Source organism: Myiozetetes cayanensis, unplaced genomic scaffold, assembly GCF_022539395.1.
Source record: "Myiozetetes cayanensis isolate MyiCay16 unplaced genomic scaffold, myiCay2020 scf3, whole genome shotgun sequence".
In the NCBI taxonomy this organism is placed as follows: domain Eukaryota; kingdom Metazoa; phylum Chordata; class Aves; order Passeriformes; family Tyrannidae; genus Myiozetetes; species Myiozetetes cayanensis.
The window spans coordinates 29,946,421-29,973,301 of NW_026087521.1; the positions used below are offsets into that span (position 1 = coordinate 29,946,421).

At 37.8% G+C, this 26,881-nt stretch overlaps 1 protein-coding gene across 1 annotated transcript in view; it reads left to right on the plus strand.

Moving 5' to 3' along the window:
• Positions 1-22,496, plus strand: part of TMEM117 (transmembrane protein 117) — a 185,644-nt gene extending 163,148 nt beyond the window's left edge. Inside the window, exons 7-8 of the mRNA XM_050324528.1 lie at positions 11,293-11,422; positions 20,577-22,496. Coding sequence (XP_050180485.1) covers positions 11,293-11,422; positions 20,577-21,214 — 768 coding nt within the window. The 3' untranslated portion in view covers positions 21,215-22,496. The remainder of the gene's footprint in view (positions 1-11,292; positions 11,423-20,576) is intronic.
• The last annotated feature ends 4,385 nt before the right edge of the window (positions 22,497-26,881 follow it).

A 26,881-nucleotide genomic window follows, 5' to 3' on the forward strand; every position in this document is an offset into this window, starting at 1 on the left:
TATCCCTTTTTCCCTATCTAGATGGCTGGTGAAGGCCCAGTTGCAGTTCAGCATCTTGTTCTCTTCTTTAAGGCAGAAAGACTCTTGGGCACAAGAAGCTGCTAAGGATGTAGAGCTGGCAGTTTTAGTTCTGTGGTCAAACATAGTTTCCCGTGTCTATTGTTCCTGAATTTAGCAAGAGCATCTGTTGTTTATCTGTATCTCATGCACCAGAGTGAGTCTATTTCACACCAGCACAGTTAAGAAGGTTCCTTCCTTTTGTTTTCATGGATTTCTACTTTCCTAGGACTTTTCCAGTCTATTTCTGTGAGAAAAGTGGGCCATTCCATGCAAATTCTCTTGAGCTAGGTAATAGTACTAAATTTTAATTTCAGGGGAAAAAGAGAGATGCTCTGATTTCATGAGGATGCACTTCATCAGAGCATCTCAGGCAGTGTTCTGCTTTTTAGCTTCTTGGCCTGGTGCAATGGTCAAGAGAAACTGTCTCATATAATTATTAAAATTATTATGATTCATGCAAAAAGAGTAGGTAGATCGTGATGACTACAGAAAAGATATTTAGAGGATATTAGACCAGACAGACATTGCTGCCAGTTAGGGCTTTTGAAGAACTTCGCTGTGAGAAAGAACATCTACTTCGTAGCATGTACTGACAGGGTGTGAGTGGCTCATCAGGCTTGTGGGGTGGGACTCAACTGAATCACGCAAAGTGTGATTCAGCTTGAAGCTCGGGATCCCTAAATGTAGGTGGCTACAAGGTAGCTAGCTGTATACTTGTTCCCAGCCTGCTGAATGGCAATCTAATCTGCACAATAAATGTCAAAGACTGATTTGGCAGCATTTATAATGTATATAAGTGTGGGTAAAATAAATGCCCATATAGCCTATAGTCGTTTCCTCGTGTAGTCTACATAGTTGATGAGTTTGAAAACACATTCCAGAATACTGATATGCCATCAGAGATGATTTTATTTTTACATGCGTGCGTCCTAAGCTGTATGTGTTTCCTCATTTGCTACCCAGATGTGTTTATGCAAACATGATGTCTGCATTTCCTCCTGCCAGCCCAGCTGATACCAAACAAGCTGCTTTACTTCTGGAACAGATGTGTCTAATGGCCACACCAGACCTTTTGAGGATAAAACTGGAGGTAGAGGGGGACCATGGAGCTGGGCTCAGGAATGGGATAAGTTCCTTTCAGGAAATGAAGTTTTATTTGCAAACAATATGCTGTCACTGCTAATCCTGCTAGCAGACTAAAACTCAAGACACAGAAAATTATTTAAACTTCAGCTAAAAAAATGAAAGAGGAAGCTGGGAAGACCAAGTATATTCCACATTATTCTCATCCTTGAAACAAAAAATCAAGTGCAAATAGCCATGTTTTGCAAAGTCAGCCTTTCTTCTTTCAGTATTTGCAGTTTCCTTTATCTTTCCTTGTATATTTAAACTGGTATATGATATGAAGAGGAAAATAATTTTGGAAAGAATTTTATATATTTTTAGGGGAAAAAGAATTTACACTGACTTGTTTGCAAACCCCACATTTAAGTTCATGAGACACATTTCTCCCTGTGTTCCATATGAATCCAGTATTTTTACTTTATGTCATGTTCTTAAGCTCTATTAATTTTCTCAGTATCAGTCAAATGCAGCATATAATCCTGTTTTTTTCTTCTACCAGAAAATTAATATTACTGTTTGACTACCTTAATCACAGCAAGTTGAACAGTGCACAAGCACATTTGTAATTTGCAGTTACAGCTAAACCAAAACAAATGGTTCTCAGTTTCAAACTGAGACTGTTGGTCTAAATCTGCCACTTCAGATTGTGCTTAATACTAAAGGGCAAGTTTATAGTTTTGTTTGTAACCAGACCCAAATTTTAGGAATTCGAAACAGGTGATGGTGTAACTCTTCAGAGCACTTATGATCTGAAGGAATTTCATCCAGAACAGTGTGGCTCCTCAGTCATCCAATTCTAACACTGAGGCAGCTGATTTACTTTCCATCTACAGTGAGCAACATACAGTAATCCCTTGCTCCAGATAGTCTTTATTTCTATAAAACCATTTTTATTATATTTCAAAGCTTATAGCAAGGAAATGTCTGCTCAGGTATTTTTCTGCAAATCTTTCTTCTTAGGTTTAGGCAACACTGAAAAACACTGTTAGGATTTGAATATCAGGCAACAAGGAAACTCGTGTGTGGATATTCGGAAAGAGAAGGGACAATATATACTTTAATTCAGCTTAAATTAGCTGGAGATAGTTGTCTTAATTCAAAATGACTTCAGAATTCTAAGTAGAGCTTAATGTTCTCAAATAGGTACAAATGGCATTAGCAGTGTTAACAAATCCTGAAATGTTCCAGATATCATATTACTGTTCGAATGCAATGTGGGTATATTTCCCACATGTGGTATTTGTATTATTGCATGTACTCATGAAATGTACTCATATTGTTGAAGATGATTGTATAGCAATGTATTTTAAATTTATTTTTATTCTCCACATCATAGTCAGATATTTGGGTTTCTAAGGTACCAGAAAGACTGGCTCTTCTGTTGTGATTTCCCTTGACAGCAGGCTGTAGTCTCAGTAAATCTGTATATATAAGTATTGTGTATTATTAGTGAATGTTTGTTTCTCCTATTCACCACATTCCATAAAGTTTGTCACTGAGGTAGTTAGAAAAACCATTACAAGTGATTTGCTGGTGGTTTAGGGAAATTTCAAGTAGGGAACAAGTTGCTTTTCTTATCTTCTACAGATACACAATACTGTAATATCACCACTTTACTTAGCAGCTTAACAGCCTCAAGAATTAACTGGAAAAGTTCTTACTGGTGTTTCTCATACAGATGAATTACCTGATAGCTATTTAACTCAAATGAAGTCAGATAGTGAGACAATAAAAAAAGAGTAAAAACTTACAAAAATTGAAGAAAGTCTGAGGCAAAATCAAAGAACACTTACTTTTGAGCAGGTTGTGTTTGTTTTTTTAATCAGAATTTTCAGCAGTTGTGAATAGCTATTCAACAGGTGAGATACAATGAAGAGGAACCTCAGTGTCACTTAGATATGTGAGGTCTCACATTCCCCTGATGGAAAAGCTGGTGGACTTGCTCCTAGGACATCCTGGGAATGTACAAAGGCTGTGCTTAATAATGTCTGCTGCTCCTCAGGAATGGATAAAGTGGTTTCACCTTGCTCCTGTTTGACACTTACAGGTAGCTAAAGGGTAGCTGTAAGATGGAACAGTCCATGCCCTCAGCAGGAAATAGTGATCATTGTTGTTCCTGATCAATCATGTCTCAAGATGTTAGATCTTCTAGTGTCCATCCTTCCTTGTGCACAGGCTTGTCTTCATTTGTTCCTAATGTAAGAGGAGAAATGGATAGCCGTTAATTCTTCACACTACTTGCAATATTTGTCCTATCAAAGAGCTAGCAATGGTCACTAAGGACTGGAGCAGTATTGTGCTAGACAGATAAAATGCAACCCCAGTCCTAGAGAATTTTATTGCAAAAGAAAATCCAAGAGTTATGACTGGTTAGACAGTTGGGTACAAACAATAGTGACTGTATTGGTCAGAATGACAGGTAATCCAGGATACCTAATGCATGACATGCTAATGTTTTCTCATAGCAAAAGAGAATTATAAAGAAGAAAGAAAGGATAGAGCTCTGCAGCTGATAGGGAACTGCTTAGGGGAAAAATTTTTTAAACAGAGAAAAATTTGTAGACTGAATTTATAGACTGATTGAAGGAGCAGCTGTCATATAGACAGTCTGTACCTAAGGTATTAAAGATCTGAAAGAATCTGAATATGAAAGGAAGTGGCCTATATTTTATTGGATGAAAGAGGAGAATGTCATGGTCAAAGAAACAGACTAGGAGAATGGTCTTTGAAGCAGCATTTCTGCATTGTTGGAGAACAACCGCACTTGTGAAAGCCAGAGGGAAAGAGGCTGACGTAACTGAATAGCAGATGATGAGAGCCTTGATAAACATTTTAGCTGTGGGGTTTGGTAGGAATTTTCATATCTGTGATATGTTGTGCAGAGCAGATCTGCGGTATCAAGGCACTATGAGGTTGTGAGGAGTGAATAAAAGATGATACTCAAGCTCTAGTGACAGGGGAGAGAGAGAGAGAGAGGTGCCATCTATCATGAATCAGACATCTGCCAAGAAGTGGCATGGATATGGGATTTTAAGAGTAATGCAAGCAGTTCTTATTTTAGGTGGACTGAAATTTTGAGATTACTTTGAGCTTCCTGTAGAAAGGCTAAATACCAGTTCAGACAGTTCAGTAACAAGGGGCACTGTTTTGAGGACATGTACATACACAGCTTTATCTACACTCAAAATGTATTATTGTCTAAATTCAAATTGCAGAGAGTGCGGAGTGCAAAAGGCTTGTTTGGGTCCTGTGTAGCCTGGGAATTGTTGCCTTTAAATAAGCAGAAATGCATAATAGACTGAAGAAATCTTTAATGATTTTTTAATGGAAAGAGTCATTCAAGGCCAAGCATGCATTGCTGCTTTAACTGTCAAGGAGAGAGTTATTGCTCTTATTATCATTTTTTCAAATAAGAGAGAAAATGAACAAGTTTTGCAGTGGTCTTTCTTGAGAAAAGCCAGGAGCTTGAAGAAGCTAAGCAAAGACTGAGGAATGAAGAGCACAAACATGATGGAGAACGACAGTAGTCTTTTGTGTATGTTCATGCCTTACACTGCCATATAGTGCAGGGATAGCCTTTCTATACCTATGTCTGATCCTGCAAGCTGTCTTCAGTCTTCTGTCAGCAGATTGGAGCTCAGCTGAAAGAGTTATTCCACCATTACAGTGATTTTTCCATAATGGGAATTCTTTAAATCAATACTAAGCGATAAAAGGTAAAGCAGCATCTGCAGTTAGGGACTTGGTGCCACAGTTCTTGATGGAGTTTTGTGATTACTAGTGCTGGTAACCATCCAGGCAGGTGAAGAAAAAACAGATGAGCAGATCAAATAAAATTTTCTGGACTTGAAAACTATGAGTAGATTAGCACTGATAGTATCAACATGAAGAAGGAGGTCTTTTGAAGAATAATGGGTCATCTTTCACTGTAAGACATATGTAGCTCCACTGAGGCCATTCAAGTCTACAGATGCTAATATTAAGAGTAAATGTATATTTTTCATTTAATGAGGGCAAAACCCAGCAATGTATATCACATTTTATTCCTCTTAAAATAAGGTATTGGCAAAGAACAAAAGGCTGGAAGCTGAGCAGTAAGTTTGATCTCACAGGCATGACAGTGAGTTCTGCTCATGGCTGCTGACTTACCATCTTATGTATGTTTGAATGAAACATTATAATGATGTTTGCACTTTAGCACCTCCCAGCTGTAGAGATCACTGCAAGTTTCAGCACTGCAATGAATTTAGAGATAACCACCTTTGGGCCTTTTTCTCTGAATTCCAGCTGTTTATTTTTTATCTCAAACACTTGCAAAATATAAACCCATTACCTCTTCTTAAACTTCCTTTAGCTGTCTGTCTGTCTGCCATGTTCTTAGATGCAAAGATATCTGAAAACAGTCTTCACCTCAAAAAGTTTTTAATAGGTAAATAAAAAATTATATAGGCGGTTTCTGAAACACACATACACATTCATGTGTGCATTTTCTCAGTTCTTGACCTCTGGTTTTGTTTATTATTCTGAGACATTTAAAGTACCAATGTATTCCTAACATTAAATATAGCATGTATCATAACTACTTAAAACAGAAATATTCAGTGTGCATTTGTCCTCTTTTCTAAATATATCTAAACAGTTTCTATTATTTTTACTGTTATTCCATATTACATATTTACAATACCCTATGAGCTACATTCAAACAGGAGGAGAAATGAAAGTGTGGTATGTTTGTTCAACATCAGTAGTTAGTGTTTTTTAGTCATGGTCCCACCTTCTCTGTGGCAGTTTTCCCTGGGTGGAAAGGGGCTGGTGGCTGAGTGATGTGGGGCTCTGTGTGCATGAAGCATGGGATGTGGTTTGTTGAGGGCTAGCATCCCCCTCACAGACAGCTAAGGATCCTTGCTTAATCCTACTGGCTCTTGGTCCTCATCCTCTGAGCTTGGGAGACACAGCCCAAAACCTGCAACAAAACCCACCAACCATCCTGCAGCCAGCCAGGGCACTGGGCATTGCCAATATGCCCCTGTGCAGCTGTGTGTCCTGGCTTGGGGTCAGGACAGAACTGCCCAGGAAATGCCTTCTCTCTTCCTCAGATGATGGCACAAAGGGCCAGATCACATCAGAAAGTCTGGCTTTGTTGCTCACTTACCATTACTAAAGATATCTTTACTTAAAGAGATACCAAATTGATGCTGTCAGCTCCATTGTAGGGTCTTAAACCAACACCTGGTATTGCAACAGTGAGTATGTGCATTTGCTTGGCATGGGTATCTAGAAGCAAAGGGAAGAGAATCAAAATACCATGACCTCCTCAGGTTTTTTTTCCTGTGATTCTGCATTTAATGAGGTAGCTGATGGAAATCAGAGGTGCTCCCTTTGCCCACTGCAACAGTAGGATGAACCCCTCAGTGACCTTCAGTTCATTCCCTGGCTACCCTTTCCTCATGACTAGAGTGAAATGAGGCAATAACCTCATTTGATTTGCACATGCCGCAAAGCTTACTGGTGAGGTTAGAGACCTCAGTGCAGCTGATTTAAGCCTTCTGGTTCTGGGTTAGCTTCTTCTTCATACACTGCATAGATGTATGCTGCAGTCCCATCATCCACCAAGGTTGGTAACCACTGAAGTAGATGAATATTAGAAATCCGATACTGGTGGATTTAAAGGAGAAACAATCTGTTCATGCAGTATGAGAGGTATATATTTGAGCTAAAGTACAGTTGTACAGCTTTGAAAGTTCTGCAAGTAGAAATACATTCTAAATATGGTATTTTGGCCCAGTTTCTAATGAGATCCCAAAAATGGCAAAGTGCAGGCAACTCAGTAATAAAGACTAGAGGTGATCAAGTGAATTTTGCATAAATTATGAGCTGAGAACCTAAATAACATAGAAAATGGCACTCATGTCCCAGAAATGAGACTGATACTGGAGACCACAGAGAGAAAATACCATTTAGAGAAGCATGATTGCAAGCCTGTGTGGGAAACGTTTGGATTTATGGGCTTGTACATTTTCACTATTAGTGTAACTGTTAACAAGTGATGTGGATCATACCTACGAGGCACCCTAAATTTCTTAGAAAAATGGTTTTCTGAATATTGCAGAAATTACATTGTCTTTTCCTTGTCAGTAAGGAAAAAAACAAGGATAACAGAGTCTGAAGATTTTAACATTTTCTTAGAATCTAGATAGCCAAATGGCCACTTTGTTAAGTTTGGATTTGACAACCTGGTATTGGCATTAGCCTGAAAAGATAATACTGCTTTTCTCCAGCACAGTAATAATACTGCTGCCATGTGTAATAATGTCTCTACAGGGACAGTAAACACTCACACTTACCAGAGCTGTGATTCAAATGAATCTCAAAAGCTATTTAATCTTCATTTTCCTAAGTGCTGCGCCTGTAGTGACTTCCATGGAGGTCAGTATGTTTAACTTACTATCTCAGGGGGATTTTTTTTTAAATTTCTTTAAATTACTTTTTTTGTGTGTTTTGGTTTATTTTTTATTTGTTTTGGTGTTTTTTTTTATTTTATTTCTGTAATTTCAGTGGGACTGTTCTTAAAGAACAGATTTTATAATCATACTAATAAATATGTTACATTCAAAAAGTTATTTTTGGTTGAGTAAGGAACACCTTTATAGATAAAGCCAATAGTATATTATTAGTATTAAATTTTGACAGTTTAATCCAAGAATCATTTTTAGTTGAGATCTAATTATTACAGAAGATAATACTTTTGTGCAGAAAAAATGTGTCAGTAATGATAATAATCATAATCATAATGTCAACATTGTTATACACACACTTCTTAGCTTCTACCGCTTTTCTTGATGCTTCATCCACCCTTCCCTCTACTCTCTAGGGTCCTGAAATGGGCAGTTTCAGTCTAGTGGGGTTCAGTTCAGATGTTATTGCCATCTGGAGTCCTTTGCTCAGAAGGATATGATGTTCATCACAACGGTTTCCTACTTGGGGCCATTTTTATGTTTGATAACACACTCTTAGACCTGCTGTTTCTTCCTTAATCTGAAGCTCCACTGTACAGACAGGTTTACTATACAGAGTGTCTTTCACATATGTAAGACATTTCTTTGTTCTTTTATTACCCTAAAAAGCAGTTTTACTCAGCCCAGGTCTGCATTTCTCTAGCCAAGAAACACCAGTGAGATATTTATAGCTGTGGGGTCTCCAGCACCAGCCTGTGCCCATCTCTCTGGCTATGGTAACTCCATATTACAGTGCTGCAGGGTAATAGGGGTCATGATACAGTTCAGGTGTGCTTCATATAGTATGGGGCTTATATGTAGAAAATGTTATTATCAGATAAAATTCATCCAGATCAGAAAGAGCTTTCTTATAAAAAACTGAAATGTGAAGACACAGTTCAATACAAATCTGCATGGTGGAATTTTATCAGCAATGCAAATCAGCAAAAGGCACAGTAGGAGCCTTGGGACAAGGCAGGAGCAGGAGGCCAGATTTATAGTCCCATGTTTGCTTATTTCTAATGCAGAGTCCACAGCTCTTCATTAATTTACCTTCAGGAATGTATTTCTTTCTGTTTATTTCTGGGTGAGATTATGTATGCCTTAACATGAACCACCAGTCCAGAGAGGTATATTAGATACTGCGAACTGAAAACATGCATGCATAAAATTTTTATCTTTGGGCATTTTTTGAATACCTGCCACCTGCAAGGTGTCTGCATATGCAGGGTAAGGTTCTGTGCAGCTGGGCAGATACTACCATACGTTGTGACTAGGACTGCATGTGTTGCATTAGTGATAAGGCAAAAGGAGAGCATCCTTATTTCTCTTATCTTCTGCATTTGTAAATTGGCACTTTCTGCATTGCTGTGAACATTAGGAACCAGATAAGGAATATCGGGTTTTTTCCTTGCTTGCACTCCTGTTAATCCCTTTTACTCAGTATCACAAAGAGTTAGCACAAATCAGCAGCTGTTAGTGTTTGGGCTATGCTATTCCCTGTGATAAAACTCCTCCATTTCCTTTCCATTGTAGAAAATATGGGAGAGATTAGCAATTCTTGGAAGTTTTATGTAGTTACTTATCTTTCAGAGATCATATGATTATAGACTATTGTGAGATGGAAAGGATCCACAAGAATCATCAAAGTCCAACTCCTACCCCTGCACAGGAAAACCCCAAGAGTTACACCATGTGCCTGAGAGGAGCATCCAAACGCTTCCTAACCTGCAGGCTTGGTGTTGTGACTACTTCCCTGGGGAGCCTGTTCCGGTACCCAGCCAGCTTCTGTGTGAAGAACCTTTTTCTAATGTCCAACCTAAACCTCCTGTGATGCATCTTCAGGCCATTCCCTCAGGTTCTGTCACTGGTCACCACAGAGAAGAGATCCATGCCTGCCCCTCCTCTTTTCCTCACGAGGAAGTTGTATAGACTATGATGAGGTCTCCCCTCACTCTTCTCCAGGCTGACCAAGCCAAGTGACCTCAGCTGCTCCTCATACACTTCCTCTCAAAGCCCTTCACCATCTTTGTAGCCTTCCTTTGGACATTATCTAATAGCTTTATATCTTTCTTATATTGTGGTGCCCAAAATTGCACACAACGTTCAAGGTGAGGCTGCTCCAGTGCAGAGCAGAGTGGGACAATCCCCTCCCTCAGCTGGCTGGTGATGTTTTGCCTGATGCCCCTCAGGGCACGTTTGGCCCTCCTGGCTCCCAGGACCCTGCTGACTCATATTCAACTTGCCATCGACCAGGACCCCCAGGTCTCTTTCTGCCGTGCTGCTCCCCAGTGTTTCAATCCGTATAAACATTAAGGGTTGCCCCATCCCAGATGCAGAATCCAGCACTTGTCTTTGTCAAACTTCGTGGTCATTGCCCAGCCTTCTGATTTATTAAGGTCTCTCTGCTGGGCTTTTCTACCTTTGAGAGAGTCAACAGCTCCTCCCACTTTAGTAGATGATTCTTAGTGTTGACTATTTTTTTTTTTCCCCATTACTCTGGAAGGAAACTTTCCATTTCTACAAAACTGAAAAGTAAAAAGATGGAACTTGTTCTTGTGGGGAGATGGCTGTGTTAGGATGGTTTTCAGAGCTCTTCACATTCCATATTCCATTAATTTTTTTTTAGCAAATCAGGTGCTTGTTTCAGTAGCTTGTTGGATACAAATCCGGGGTATGCATGGGAACAGGAGCAGCGTGTTTCTAGCAGCAGATGCCCAATAATCTGCAGTGCACAGAGTAATGACACTGGCAGTAATTGTACTGATTCTAGCACTATTGCTAGACTTTCAGTTTGGACTCTAATGAGCCATGCTATCCTATCCATTTTCAAGTGACTGATGGTGGGTGCAGATAACTAAGTGAAAAATTCCTTTATATGCAGTTCTTCCTCAGCTGGGTTACCACATGCTACCAAAATGCACATAATGATATGTAAGAGTTTCCACATTTTCAACACTACCTTGTCAGCTGAAGCACAGCAGTGGAGAAAACTGTGCTTGGATTGATTCATGCTGAAGGGCCTACACTTACAGGGAGTGTTTATTTAAATGCATTAAGGCCGAATACAGGAAACACCCTGTAAATTGAACAAGTAGAATACAGATATATGTAATGTTTGAAAGGTTCAGGCCTTTTTTGTCAATTTCTTACCTGTAAACTGTTCATCAAATCATAAATTATGGAAGTTGTAACTAGTATAGCAAGATTTTTGTATAGGTATTCTTAGTTTTGCAAGGTTTAAAATATCTTTTGTTTATAACATTTAAATATCTGTGTTTAATATCATCTATTTACTAACCTATTAAATAGGTTAAATATTATCCTTAGACTATTTTGTACTATCAGCTGATACAATGGGTTCAATATTGTCATTGTGAAGTGAACTTTTAAACACATAATTACATGGAGCTGAGGTAAAAATGATAGTGGAATATCTGATATAAATAAGGTATTCTATTTCAAGTGAGTCAGTCAAGATTAAAGGAAGAAAATCCAATAATGAGAGGGTTAAAAATATAACCTTTTCCTTTTATTAATTTAAGACATTTTAAAGGGCAAAAGTATACTGTGAAAGCTTATATTTAGTCTCTTATTTTTCTTTTTTTAACAGGACTGGGAGTTTCCACATTTTATGGGTGATGTTGAAGTGAATCTTCCAGGCTTGCCCTCTGCACACATGCAGTTCAAAGTACCATATTTTCAAAAGATATTGAAAGAGGAATATCACATACATATAACAGGTATGTAGTCTTACAGACTGTGACACAGTCACAGAGCAAACTGCTTCTGTGTAATAAATGTATGCTACCATGTACTTAACCACATATTTTTGTGTGTGTCCCCGACTTTTTTTCTGTCTTCATCTGTCCATGTCCATATCATCCATATATAAACATCTCAAGGAAATGAGGAATCTGTATCTTATGAATCAGAGAGACCTGCTGTTTTTCATGGATTTCAGTGACTTTTCGTGACACTAAGTAATACGTAATGTAGCTTCAGAGATCTTTTTATCTAAAATTACTCTCCAGGGGAATTAGCAGCTTATTTCATCTTCAGATTTCTTATGCTTTCAGATGCCTTTGCTGTGATTTATGCTAATATCTTTTCTTTGGACATTCTCGTCTGGCAAAGGCCACTCATAACCATACTTCCATCAGTCATCTAACCAGAAGCAGACAGTTCAATAACCTCAAATAAAATAGAATTGCAGCTATTCAAATGGATGATATGTATAGATCCTTGCATATTGTGAGCCAGTATTTTAATAACAATAGTGAATGAAAAAGAGAAGAAGGTTAAATAGGGATAAATATTTTGGTTTTACCCTCAAGCTGTATAGAAGGACTATAGCTCTTCTCTCTGCATTGAGAAGAGATGGATAATAATGGATAGCAGAAGAATGCAGGTGTGAATTGGCAGGGGTCTTTAGCTGCTAATATAAACAGTTACAGCACATGACACCACACAGGAATAAAATGGATGAGGGCATCCAAGGACAGAGCCATATGAAACTCCTGTGGATCAAGGACAAAAGGAGCATTCAGAGATGATAGAAAGATAAGGCAAAGAGATAGCAAGTGAATCGCAAGCTCACCAGGCAGCAAAAGCCAAGGGAAAAAGATGTGTTGAGCAGGAAAGAACGACGAGCCCAGCACTGAGTCGAGATAGACTGAATAAGGTTTCAGAAGAGGTATTTTCATCAGAGAAGGCAGAAATGAGATTAAAACCAGAAAAGAAGATAAAATTAGTGCAGAAGTTACCTGTTTGCTATTGAATGAGGGGAGACAAATGAGCCAGTAGGAATAACAGATGGAGGGATGGAAGGTTTTTCAAAATTGAATGTGGGTGCCCTGCTGGAATGCCAAGAGAGAGCAGCTGGGACATGTCTAAGTGAGACCGTTCGAGCCACTAGTGGTTTATGGAACAGGATGAAGTAAATGATGTCCTGATCAGTGACTAGAAGGTATTGGGTGGGAAGAGATGGAATGTGTATATCATCAAATAATATATCATCAAATAGCATCAAATATATTATGTGAATTATAGGTATGATATTCAAGGAAAGCAAAAAAATTTTTTTTCTTTTTCTCCCTTTGAATGAATTTGGAGGGGCTCAGTCCCATAAGGTTCACAGGTGCCCTACAGTTATTCCATTGTATAAGGAGAAGTAGTGGAATGGCTGCACAGAGAAGCAGGAACAATGACTGAGGCATGGTAGGCTGGATGATGCCATCAGATACAGAAACTGAGTATGTAATTAATGGGTGGTAGAAAAGGGATTGAAGAACAAAGAACGGTTTTGCTAAATTTGGCAGGGACAAAGATGACAGTTTTGAAGAGACAAGGACACTGATGATAATCAGGGAACAGCAGAGAATAAACAACAGCAAAGAACATAAATTGGGGATCAGAAATACAACTGCTAGCAGTGCTGCTGTTTGAAAGCAGGCCAATGAAGAGAAACCAATATTTATGTATTGTAGAGTCTTCTGGACTGGAGTCCTTTCTGATTTTCTGGTGAGAAGGCATTCTTTTAATGAGGATGAGATAATGAATGGAAGGCTGAGGAAAATTTTTCCCTGCTCAGCATTAACAAGGTCCGTTTATTAGATTCACTAGACAAATCAATCCATTTGACTGCACATCACGTACCCTGTCTACTGAGTGCCTGTTTTATCTCAGTGCCATACCCCCCTTTAGGAGATCTAATAAACAGCCACAACACATGGCACAAGAACCTCCCTTTGGGTAAGTTTTGTTTGAACCATCTGTTCTTGCCATCAGTTCTTGTCTTAGGTTAGGGCATGATCTTGGATCATTTTCAAGCTCTAGTTACTGTGTGGATGTGCAGATACTTGTAATATTCTACTCAAATCAAGGAGCTAATAAAAGAAAGAGCTGTTTCAATACATATATAACAAGATGAATATAATCCAGTCTAAAATGAGGGTAGAGAGTGATGCACATGAATTCAACAGCAGCAGATGACATGCGGGTAGGACAGTGATAACAGCAGGAAGCCCCCTCTATTTAAGCCCTGTTTAATACAAGGGATCCAGAATTTAACCATAAGACTTTTTTTAAGTAACAATCAGGTAAGGAAGACTAAGGCCTGAACAATGTTTCACTTAGTACTAGCTATATAGATAAAGCCAGGCTGTAAATCTATGACCTATTCTCTGATTTTTAGAAACTGGAAGCCATCTTCTCCCAGATACCACGGAGAAAGAAAGTATGGCTGGAATAACATTTAACATCTTTTTCCTGGCAAATTTTATTCTTCTTTAGTTCTGTTTTAGTCAATGTTGATTGTTATGAATAAGAGCAGCCCTATTCAAAATTGGTACTTCTAATAAGCGGTACCACAAAAAAGCAGTTCCAAGGAAAGGGACATTCATAGGAGTGAAGGACTTCAAGCCACCTTTCTGTTGGTTTGTGCTTAATGGCTCTGTGCAAGTTCTGTACAGAAGAAGGATTTCACAGTTACATGCACTATGTTGCTAACTCTCCTGATTTCACAAGTCAAAAGGCAGTTGCTTTGCTTTTCTTTTTCTTTTTTTTCCTTTTATCTGTTTTGTCTTAAAATTGAATTCAGTGACTTCATGGGAATTTCAGCTGTCAGGAAATAAAGACCACGATAGCAGAGAAAAAAAAATTAAAGGTTGTTTCTGCATAATTCATTGTCTAAAAAGGCAGATAAATACAACAGTACAAAATGTATTATTTTAACCCATCTTGCTACTTTAAACTAATAACATGCTTTCTTAGGTCTGACTTGTGATTTCAGAATGTTTTAAGTTGTCATTAATATTGAATTAACATCTCTAGGCTGTAGATGATATGCTTCACTGTAATTTTAAATTTACTATGAAAAGCCTAACTTATTTTTATTGGTAACTGAATATCTCATTTTACTCACATTTCTTTGCATCTAGGAACTCCCAGCAAACATCTACTGAGCATTAAATATTTGCATCCTGTTTTGATAGCTGCTTTTTTCCATAAACATAAAAAATAACTTTAATTCCTGCATCTGCCTAGCTCATCTGGATTTCCCTTGACAGATGGCTCATTGCAAAGTATGTGTTTTCCTTTTTAGGCTGAGCTTATGAAAATACATAATCTATCCTAGTTTCTATAGTACCCAGGGAAATTTGTAAAACTTAAAAGTAAATTTTGCTGCTTCATGGTTAAAAGGCACTGTGGGGCCTGGCTGGTACCCTTTAATAGCAGCACTGGAAATCCAAGAGCGTCTGATGTCAAGTGTGTGGGTAACTTTCAAATAGAAAATTTTAAGGTTTGGATGTCAGAACAGATGGGAGATTTTTCTGGCTGTTTATAACAAGTTTCTGAGTGCTAATCTAGCCCAAGTGCCCTTCCACCCAAAGGAGAAATCATTACCTTCATAACTGGTGAGTGCCTAGCATGGCAGGCTTGTGGAGTTAAACCAACAGTGTGTCTAGATTCAGCCCAAATATTGCCTACACAGAGTAACCTGAGGGAGCCTGTGGGCAAAAATAGAAAGGTTAGAGGTAAAAACAAGCTGTCCAAGCACACAAATGTGAAAATACCTCAGAGGATTTTCAGCTTAGATCAGCTGTGAGTGGTCTGTCTGTACTCATGTATCTAGTTAATAACACTAATGTGACAGAAGATATGAAGAATATTTCAAATGTTTTACAAAGGTGTCTGAATGGTTTTAGACAACAAATTACAGTTGAGATGAGTCTAAAGTCAACATTTCCTACAGTAGCCTCTGGCTATGGTTGCACAGCATGAGGCTGCTTGCATGTAGCCTTATTAAGTAGAATTTTTGCATTCCATCTTGACCTCAGGAAGGATGCTGAGGACTGGATTCTGTAGGAGATCCTTTTTTTAGCAAATGAACAATCTATTCCAGAGTGGACATAAAAAATAAAACTGCTCTAGAATCAGCAACTGGTTTGGAATATTGGGATATATTCCAAATGTTGCATGTGGGATTGCCCAAAAATCTCATTCAGGTGGTAAAAACGTGACTTTCTGGAAAAAGGAAAAAGAAAAATCCATACCTCTTTCAACTCAAGAAGGCCCCTGGCATTCATGTGTGTTGCACAATTGTTCAGCTTCAGCAGGGAGGGGAGACTGTTTCTAAGCAGAGTTCTGTATAGGCTGGTGTTCAGAGCATGGACCTATGATGCATGTCCACACTGCCGTAAGTGGAGGTTGTTCTGGGGTCAAGGTTCCCTTCTGGTGAGTGGCCTAGCCAGGAGAATACAATCCCCTTCAAAATCCCTGCTTTCTCAGAAAACCAGGAATGAATTTTCATCCCAAAATGCTGGTTGTTAGGCTATAAAAACATTTCACATTTTGCATCACAGCCTGACAAGGACATCCGTATTGGAGACCTAGGAAGCTCTGGTTTTCAGGTAGTGCATGGCTGAATGACAACCTATTTTTCCACATGATTTGCTTCACTGGTAACTTCACTGAAGACTGGATATTATATTCTTTTCAGTTTGCTGACTAGTCTTCAAGTCTTGAGGGCTGATCTTACTACATCCTTCCATTTCAAATTTTGTATGTGAAAAATGCACCTTCCCTCCAAGAACAGCTAAGTGGGTCCAGGTATATGCCATTATTCTTGGTCACACAGATTTCACAGGAGTAGAGCCAACCCTAAAGCAATAGTCATAATGATCCTACAGAAACTGGTAAAGAGACAAGTTAAATGAATTCATAGTATTGGGCTGCATTTTCCCTTGTCAATTTTCATCTGGAATGAAACTTGAAATCTTTTGAAATAAAATTAATATCTGTAGATTCATCACGTATTTATTCTGACCCTTTGCAAAACTACAGACTTGAGTTTCTTTATGTGCAAGGTGAAAGGTCATAATTGACTTCTAGCTTACCAAGTTTATTTCCTATATAAGCTTGGTAAGCTTCCTATATAAGCTTCCTATATGTGACCTAAAGTTTGCTATAAAAAGCATTATGCTAAAATTAATTTGTGATAGACAATAATTTCATGTACATAGATTATTGACATGTATAATGTTAAAGGCCTGTCAATATATTGGGTCTCAAAAATGAATTGGTAATTTTTATCAGATAGAAGTTTGTGAATGGAGACAAGCAGACCTCTTATTTCAGTCTGCTTTAATACATCACTGATTTAGAAGGATTACTTGGTTGACTGGATTTACTTGGCTACCATGCCTGCTAGTACAGTAGTAAACTAGAAGTCTTAAAGAGGGATAGATGGCAGAGGACACTGTATTGTAGAAAAGAGGAAAACATTTTCTGTAAGTAAGCAAGACAGCACTAACTCACAGTCATTTTGTGTTTGAGGGGATTAATTCAGCCCTTGGCTACAGGGATTACTGAGTAGGAGCAGAAAGATGTCATTGCTTTCATATATGGTGATAGTGAGAGTATTATTCATACACAGCCTTTGGTTTTGGTGACGTTATTCAAAAGAAAAGGAAAGGTCATAGAGCTCACCAAGCATGACAGTGATGCAGAGAATGGAAAAATTGTCTAAAGTGAGAAATTTAGAGGAGTTTTGAGAAGATCCACTATAAAATAAGCAGCTGTTCTCAGACAACTAGCTGCCAATTAGACCTACAGCTTTGCAGTTCATCTTCGTTAAATGGGGTGATGGATCTAAGCTGTTTGTATAGTCCACAGTGACCCAATAATCCCAACAGCAGTTTAGGGCTGGGCTTCTGCCTCCCTAACTCTGACTAGGAGCTGAGTGAGGGAGCTTCAAGTTCCCACTTTTTATGAAACAGGAATAGCATATCTCTCTTCAATCAGGTGAGGACTTAAATTTTTAATGTAAAAAGGAATGGAGCATTATTTAAATGGATTCACCATAGAAGAGATTCACGAATCTCTAAGAGATTCTCTAGAGAATCTCTTAGAGATTCGTGAATCTCTTCTATGGTGAATTCACGAAGAATTAGTGTTCTAATTCACGAATTCTAGAGAATTCACAAAGAATTAGTGTAGAGACTACATGAAACCTGAGATCAAGCACCTGGAAAAGATCTCAGGCAATGCAGTATATTTAGTGCTTTCTGCTGTCTTAGTCAACTTCTTCACAGCAGCAGGCTGCTGTTTCAGGTCTTACTCCTTATGTGGCTTGCTTTACACATGTTGCATTTAGGACAATGTGGTCACACAGGCAATTGCTGTGAAATCCGCTGGGTGTCCTAATGCCTAAAGAGGATCTATGTCACAACTCAGCATTGCAATGTCTAGGTTTCCTTTGTCAGTCATACCCGAAACCGATAATCAAGAAAACCATAACAGTGTATTTTGGCTTTTATAAACACCATCTCAATAATGTCTGCATTTCATTATGCTTCATATTTTGATCTTTCTCCCTAAAAATCTTCAATCTTGTCTTGTGTAGCTGAAGGGAAAGAGTTTTTCCCCTTCCTATTATCCCTGATATCTAGCAGATTTCTCTGGAAAGTCATCTGTCTTGGCTCTGCAGAAACACCAAGTGCCACATATAATATTTTGAGGAAACCAATAACAAAATAAGTGGAAGTTTTTTGTTTATTTGTTTGTTTGTTTGTTTGTTTAATGGGCCTAGGATGTGTTTTCCTTGGAAAAGGATCAAGGAATGAATTCTGGGACAATGCAGCAAGGGTTTGCTTTCGGTTTGAAACACAGAGTAACATTTCATTCTAAGTTATTGTTTCAAAAAGTGCCCAAGTGAGCAACAATAACAGAGAAAGGAAGTTTAGAATGCAAATCATGTTTTCTTGCAAACTGGACATAAATAAAAAAATAATGGTTCTAATATTTTTTTCATTGTAATTTCTGTTTAGCCTATTTTTCCTAAGGAAATCAGAATTTGGGCATTGTTTTCTCTGTGTGGATTGCTCTCACTCTCTGTATCAGCCACTTAGCATCAAGTACGTTTTGAACCCATGACCATTTTCAAAACATTTTCAGACAGTGGGAATCTGAAAAGTAGTGACACTATCATTGTGTCCTAAGAAGTGCTGGTCAGGTAAAGGAGTATCATCTAGTTTAGTGCCCAGCTGAGGAAACAGCAAGGAGAAGTCAGCCATTATATTCTATTTGACACCAGGCATTGATCAGTGAATAAATGTGTCGCGGCAGCCCATCAACACACACTATGCAAGATGTATCTTGTGTTTCTCTGTTGAAAGACAGACATGATGGAGAAACTATTCTAATGGAGGAAACGTGAAATACAGGGCAAAAATATGCAAGAAACCCTAAGTTACATTTTTTGTTTATTATTTTATTTCATACTTTTGTGTCACTTTCAGTGTCCTGGTGTTGATTTAAGAAACTTAGGTATTATGAAATATGGTGATCATCTTCTAAAATTAGAACAGATCAATTATAATATTGACAAAATCCTGGGGAAAAATGATAGAATGGTTTAGGTTGGAATGAACCTTAAAGATCATTTGGTTCCAACCCATCTGCCATGAGCAGGGATAGCTTCCACTAAATCAATTTGCTCAAAGCCCCACCCAACTTGACTTCACTAGAGGAGTTATTCAGAAAATATGGGAATTAACTGCAAAGTCTTTTCAGCACAGTTTGTTTTCTGGACAGTGACAATAACACAAGAGAATGAACATTCTTGTTAATTTTCAATCTATTTAATCTGAACTGAAAGAACTATTAAACATAATTGCTGAAAGAAGTTGCTCTCCTTACACTCCTGGAGAATTCTGGTTATACAGTTTGAACACACAGACTTTCAGGAACTGCAATCCATTTATTCTTTGCAAGTCAATAACCTAGGTAATTTAATAGATCCCCTGATACATTCATTTGCTTTTTCACTTGAAATATATGATTCCAACATAGAGCAAGATCATTCATCAACAGCAGGAACATTCCTTCATGAATGTCTTTTCACATAATGCTGACATGTAGGTTTCCCAGGTTCTTGAGTGGTGGGCAGTCATCACTGCACAGGTAAGTTTTTAACATATGTCCAGCTAGAACGTTAGACATGCTTTGACTATGAGAATAGTATAATTTGTTTTGTGTATTCATAGAAAAATGTGGATTAGAAGGGAAACTTTGTGTTTATCTCTTCCAAAAACTGTACTCAAAGCAGGGCTAACTTTGCAATTGCATGAAGTTACCTTTAACGTCTTTTGGATGCCTGGAGAAAGCATTCAAAACAGCAATTTTAAATAATAAAAGGAGACAGATTTCCTCCTCCAGTATTACAGAAGCTTAATGTTAGGCTATGAGTCACTCCTTGGATGAGTTTATCATCACACAGATTATAAGAAAAGCTAAACTGACTAGACTCTGAATTCTATGATCAGCCCTTGCTGTTTCTGAAGGGTGTGACATCTATAAATCACAGTTTATCTGAATTCCCCTACCTGAATATGTCTGCACACCATGGCTGGTATATCAAACAATGTAAGCATATAGCCAGTGTAAGTATATCAAATATGCATAATTACCAACCTCAAAAACCTCAGTTATTTCTGAAATATAAATGGTTCTATCAAGTATGACCTTTTTGTGGAAAATTTCCCTATGAATATTTTTTAAGCCCTGGAATTCCTGCTTTTTCAAGTTTATTGATCTATACTATATCACCTAGTGGTCTGATCAACTGGTCACCTACAAACTATAATGTTAATTGAATTGATATACTGCTGTGGTTATGTTACAACATTATTTTATTATGTGTCCAGACCTAATTGAGAAATACTAAGTGATATTCAGCACAAATCTGATTATGGTAGAAATTTATTTACAGCTTTGCTTTACGGACTAATAGAAAAGAACTTTTTTTCATCTGGATAGCTTTTACATATGACTCTGTTTGTACTGCTTCTAGAATGGATATATCAGATGACAAAACTTTCTTTTTCCAAACAGGCAAATGGTTTAACTATGGAATTATCTTCCTTGTTTTAATCTTGGATCTGAATATGTGGAAAAACCAAATATTTTACAAACCTCATGAATATGGTCAATATATTGGTCCTGGACAGAAGATCTACACAGTGAAGGACTCAGAAAGCTTGAAAGACCTTAATAGGACTAAGTTGTCTTGGGAGTGGAGATCCAATAACACTAACCCATTGACAAACCGGACCTATGCCGAAGGGGACATGTTCTTGCACAGCAGATTTACAGGCTCTAGCCTTGATGTCAAATGTCTGGCTTTTATTCCAAGTTTGCTGGCTTTTGCTTTGTTTGGTTTCTTCATCTGGTTCTTTGGGCGATTTCAGAAAACCGACCAAGGCATGGAGAATTTAGACAAATCATACACAAGAATGAAGCGAAAGTCACCATCAGATATGGGAATGACGCGAGAAAATACACAAGTGTTAGAAGAACCATTAAGTTTTCAAGAACCACATCTGGTATCCATAAAATCAGACTTAAGTGAAATAGTTTTTAATTCTTCTCTCCTAACTTCTGAAAACTTGAACGCACAACTGAATGAACAAGATAGCCCCTTACAGCCAGTGCCAGAGTCCTCTGTTCCTAAAAGTAATCCTGTGACATAGAAGCAAATACCCAGGAAAATCAATTTAAATAAGCAGTTACTATAAGATTTCAGTTTTACCTTTTGTAAGTTAAGATTTACATAGTGTTTAGAATAAGAAACTCAACCTATACCAAGAGGTGCTCAGCATGCTTTTTCTAGGAATTTTGTTTTTTATTTGTATTATAGTACGTGCCTATTGTATATCTAACATTCCTTTATAGATTGCTTCCCAAAATTGCACAAGCTATTTATTAATACATTACCTTAACTGTATAATAGTGTACTAGATGAGTACTTGCAGGTATAAAATTCTACCATGGTGGTGCCTTGAGACATTAAACTGTTTTTTAACTCAACACCAGGTGTATAGCACAGTTCTTCTCATCTGTTTTGCAAAGCTTTTTGTATACAGTTGTTTCAAGTATCATTTGATGTCTTGACAGAGGAGATAAATAAAGTTATTCCCAAAGAAAACTTTCCGTTAGGACATCAGAACTTGACTTTGTTATTTACTCATCTTTGAAGCCAGAGGCTTTGATGTCCAGACTGCAGAGAAACACGTTGATTACCTTTTAATTTTCCTGGCTAGCTGCCAAACACAAATATAGATTTATTATGCAGTAAACAGCAGAGACATAATACAGCATGGGTCACTACTTATGAAAATATGAATTTCTCCATCAGTAAGAGCAATTAGGTGATAATGCCTAATTATGTTTTTCCTAATTAAAGATAAGCTGCTCCTTGATTAAAAGTTTTGCCCTTCACCTTTTAGAAACAGAGGTGAAAACACATCGTTGAAGCAACTCTTTCCATCATCACTGCAAATGCATGCAACATCAAAGAACCAATGGAGTGATTACAGTAAAGGACACAAAGCCCATTAAATCCGGTATTTTTGCAATTTGGTGCAGATATGGTGCAGATATGGGCTGGGTATATGTGAAACATACGTAGATATACACTTCATAGAGACAGTCTAACTTCTCCAAATACTAAAGAAATGTCTAAAGTTTTTAATTAAAATAGATTAATTATTGATTTTTATTGTAGTCTTTTTTTTTCTTCTTCATTCATTATCTATGAATATTTGTAACCTGGAATCAGAAGTGGAGAGAAACTGGGGGTTTTGCTTTTTTGAAGGGGACATCATAGTGTGAATTTCTCTGCTGCATGATCAAACTATATGCACTAGAGAAATTGCATATCTAAAACATCAGAAAGACTCTGATTTGCCTCTAATTTAATTCTGTAAATTGTTATTACGAGTCACTAAATAATAAGTCATTTTTAAGTCTGAATTATTTCGCTGTCATTTCTTGGTGTTGCTGTATTTTGTCTTTGTGACTTTTTTATCTCCATTGTTTTTGATCTTTCTGCTTTTAAGTTTTCAGAATGCTGAATTTAGCATGCATAAAAGAACTACACATTTATTATCTGTCACTTGAGAGCCATTTTTAATAAACATCATTCAACAATTGTTTCTTATGAGGCAGGAACACATTCTGTTAGTTTTGCAATTTTTTTAAAGCATTTTACCCATGCATTGCCCTATTTAAGTTCATAAATATTTCTAACACTGAAAAAGACACACAGCATCACAGTAATGTCAAAATCAAATATTTTGTTTATGAAACATTTAACATTTCATCAGGAGGAATTTCACTTTATAAACATACTAAATTTTTATCCATTAAAAATTATTACTAAAAATAAATGTATTAGCCTTTGCCTACTGCAGCCTGTAAACTTGTTTAACTGAAGTATGATGTAGTCAAAAACAAGTCATTAGTTACTAATGGTAAAACAGTGTGAGATCCTGCTTGTACTATATAAGAGGTGATATATTGATGTTTGGCATTTGATCTCTTGAGTAGTTACAGAAATAGTTGTTTAATTTCATAGATACATGCTTCTCTGGATGTTTTGTACACTGTAAACATAAGTACTGAAAATCTCTTATTAACTCGTTTTTCCTTTTTGTGCAGAGTAGTGGTTAAATACATTAATATTTAGGCAGAAAAATGAAAGAATCATTTGAGCCTTACTACCAGCAGGATTACATGACTGAGGAAACTGTTATTAAGCAACTGATTCACAGCTAAAATAATTCTGTGACCTCATATTGAGTTAATGCTTTTAAGGTCTTTATAAGCCTCAATGAAAGAGAGAAAAGCATCAAGTAATCCTAGTTTTTGCATGAATATTTAAATTAATGGCCAAGCAGAGAGACCACTTACATGATGAATTCATAAGAAGTTGAAAGATTCAGTGTAGCCACTCAACATGGTCAGCTCATCAAATTAACTGAAGGTGGAAGGACTCAGTTGTGTGGGAGTCTCATTTGTAAACACAGACAGGAGAAAAGAGGAGTATTTCCACTCTCCACTTCCAATGTTAAGTTTGAGATGCCTGAGTTAGGTGGCTAGGCTTACCCCAAGCTCCTTCTGAAACAGACAGAGGCTTGGGAGCTGAACACCCTAAAGGTGACTCAGTACCTAACTTAGTCATCTCTGCATTACTGAGTAGTGCAGCTAAGAAGGGATAGGTTTGTGGAGTGAAACAAGTTGGTGCTGAGGACCCAGTGCCCACAGTTTGTGTATTTCAGGATTTTGCATCAGTTTAGCTCTTGTCTGGTCCTAATAGAGTGAGTGAATGATAGTGGCTGGTATACATACCATGTGATCTGAGTTAGGGAAGAATAAGTGGGCACAGTCAAGACTGCATTCCTGAGCACGGCTACTAAAGCAGTCACCCTCACTCTTCTTCCCAGAATGGAAATATTCCTTTTTCAAGTGCATTAATTGTTGTCAACTGTTCTTCATTTTTAATATTCTGAAATGTTTCACTAACACAAAACAGTCTGAAATGCTTTCCAGTCTGGTACCAGTAACTGGGACCTTAATGTGGATGTTTGACCTTCTCCTGAAAGCCTAACTATTACAGAATATTTTTAGGTTTTTATTTCTTTTCCCAAGGAAGTTGAAGAATCCATAGATAGGGAGAAACCTGAGGAAGTGTCAGTTTTTTCACAAACTGTACATCTCCATTCTTTCCTCTATAATGAACCTACTGCTACTGTCACTGCAGAGCTGACCTGTGTCTGCTTTCCTGGAGATCAGATTTGGTACAATAGCTCTTTTTTTTTACCATAGATACATGGTGATGGATGATATCAACTGCTTAAAATAGCATACATAGAGGACACATCTCTAGGATAAGCGCATAAGATTTATGAGCCCACAGGTGCCTATAAATTGCCTTAGCATCCTCAACAATTACCTTTACTGAGATGGAAATGATATGGAGCAAATAGAAGGTAAGAATTTTGGTAGAAAGTACCTTAAATATAATATTCATGTTCATGAAAATGTATAGATAACTCTAAAATCCACATGTATAACATTCATATGTGTATTTATGCTAGGAGCCTAGATATTAGTTGAATCTGTTGGGGAAACTGCTGAGTCTTACAAGCAGACAATTTACTACTTCTCTTTCTATGCAACATTGTTCCAAAAGTTACTTCTTCTAAGTTGTTTCATCTCCTCCGCTTTCGTTTCTTTTACCAAGAAGATATAAAACCAAAGGAAGAGTATTTAATTGCACTACCTGCTTCACTAAATTATGTCTTTGTCTAATTCACTCAGAAAGTAAATTTAATCAGTTTCAAAAAATGTCTGCTCTCCAACTAGTATCATCATACTTTGGGATATTGCACTGTATGACAGTTTGTGCAAAATTATTGCTTTTCCTGTGGTGAATAGCATCCATCATGGCAACCACCTGGAAACAAAGTGCAGATGCCTCTCAAAAACTGGAAAGGCAGAAATTCAATTCCTTACTGGACTGGCAAGCTCATTTTCCAACAAGTGAACAGGTTGTGACTCACTTTTTAAAGATGTAACAGATTTTTAAAACACTGGTCTTAATCTTAACAATCTCCTAGGAGAGGCTTTTTATCTCAGGCTATAAAATTGAAGTAGTTACAGTCCTTCAAGCAGAGTGTTTCAACTTTCAGGTTGCACTAAAAGTAACCTGCTTAAACTTTGAGCAGATTAAAAGAACCATAAAAATTAGACCCACTATGAATAAGAACATGAAGCTGATTCAGTTCTTGCTACCCTGGGTGGGATGGAGAGAAAACACATTTATCAGATGTTTGAGTGACCCTGTGCTTGGAATTATGGACAGTGACATGCAAAGATTCAAAGTGTATTTATAAACAAACAGTTACAGTCCTTTTATCAACAGAGATGCCACTGCCAATACCGGACAGACCAGCTCTTCTGCCCTATGGTCTCTCTCCTGTCCATCCATTCCAAGCTGCAAAAGGTAAAGGAGTTTTTCCTTTACCTGTGCACTCAAAACTGTCCTGTGTGGAGGCTGGGCTCCCTGAGCATGATGTGACATCTCATTGCTATGCCTAATATACAATTCCAAATAGGACAACCAAGAACAGGCAAAAGAGGGAAGTCTGGTCTTTGAGTTTCACAGCCTTGAGGTAAAGAAGAATGACTTACATGATCATTTCAGAGGCAAGTCAATGTAAATGAAAGTTCTGTTTCATAGGAACATAAAGGGACAAATAGAAGACAGCAAATCACTAGAAATCCTTTCCGTTCCCTTCAGATATTCAAACAGAAGCAGTAAGTACCTGTTCCCAAATGCTTACAAGCAATTCTCAGCTTCCAGATGGCTTCTGGGTGAGTAGCTCTCCTGGGTGACTAGGTTTTAACACATCTAAGTTCTTCCTAACACTTCCTCTGCATGGGGGACGTCAGCAGCTTTTCACTGTTTGGGGGAAAGGAGTAGTTTTCTGAATAGGAGGTAGGATAGAAATTATGAGAGAGAAGCTCCATGAGGCTGATACTCTCCACTTTGAGAGTACCAGTGTATTGGAGAGAACTCCATATTGGAGAGAAGAAAAACATAAAATCAGCTGCTTTACAAAGGGGAGTGAAGTAGCAAAATAAAATCCTTTCAGAAATGTATCTTACATCAGCAGCATAGTCACAGAGATACTTCTAACCTCATGCTTTTCCTTTGATGTATAGCAATTGGAGTCTGTAGAAGAGCATCTTATCTGATTCCTGCAAGCAGGGTATAGTCCTAGGACTCATGCATTTTGTGACATCTGGAGCACTTCTCTTCATTTTGAATTCCTTCTTCTTTTCCTTTTTCTTCCTCCACCCCCCCAAAAAAGTCCATTTCATTCTTCTGTTTTTATATCCAATACATAAACCACAAATCATCCTCCAAAGACCCATAATTACTGTTATTGATGCAGTACCATCTGTATCTCTCCCCCTCCCTTTTAATAAGTATGAACATCGATGGTGACTACTTCCAAGACACTGCATGCCTTGCTGACCTTTCCTTTGAGAGATCTGAGGGGTCATAAAGGCTGTTGATGTGCTGGTGGCTACTAGGTCTTTTGGACAACAAAGCACATACTCAGACATGGTTACAGTTTCATTTTAATTGTTCACAAAATCACTTGCTGAAAGCGGGTATAGCTTGAGCCAACAGCAGCTAGAGTTAATATATTCCAGAACTGCAGTGGCTTAGCAACTCCAGATGTTTGAGGAACTTTGTGAGGTTCATTCCCTGTCAACTGTGGCAGCATTGCACTGCTGAGGATGCAGGTGTGGCTTAAATTCTGTGTCATCCAATGATAACTCAG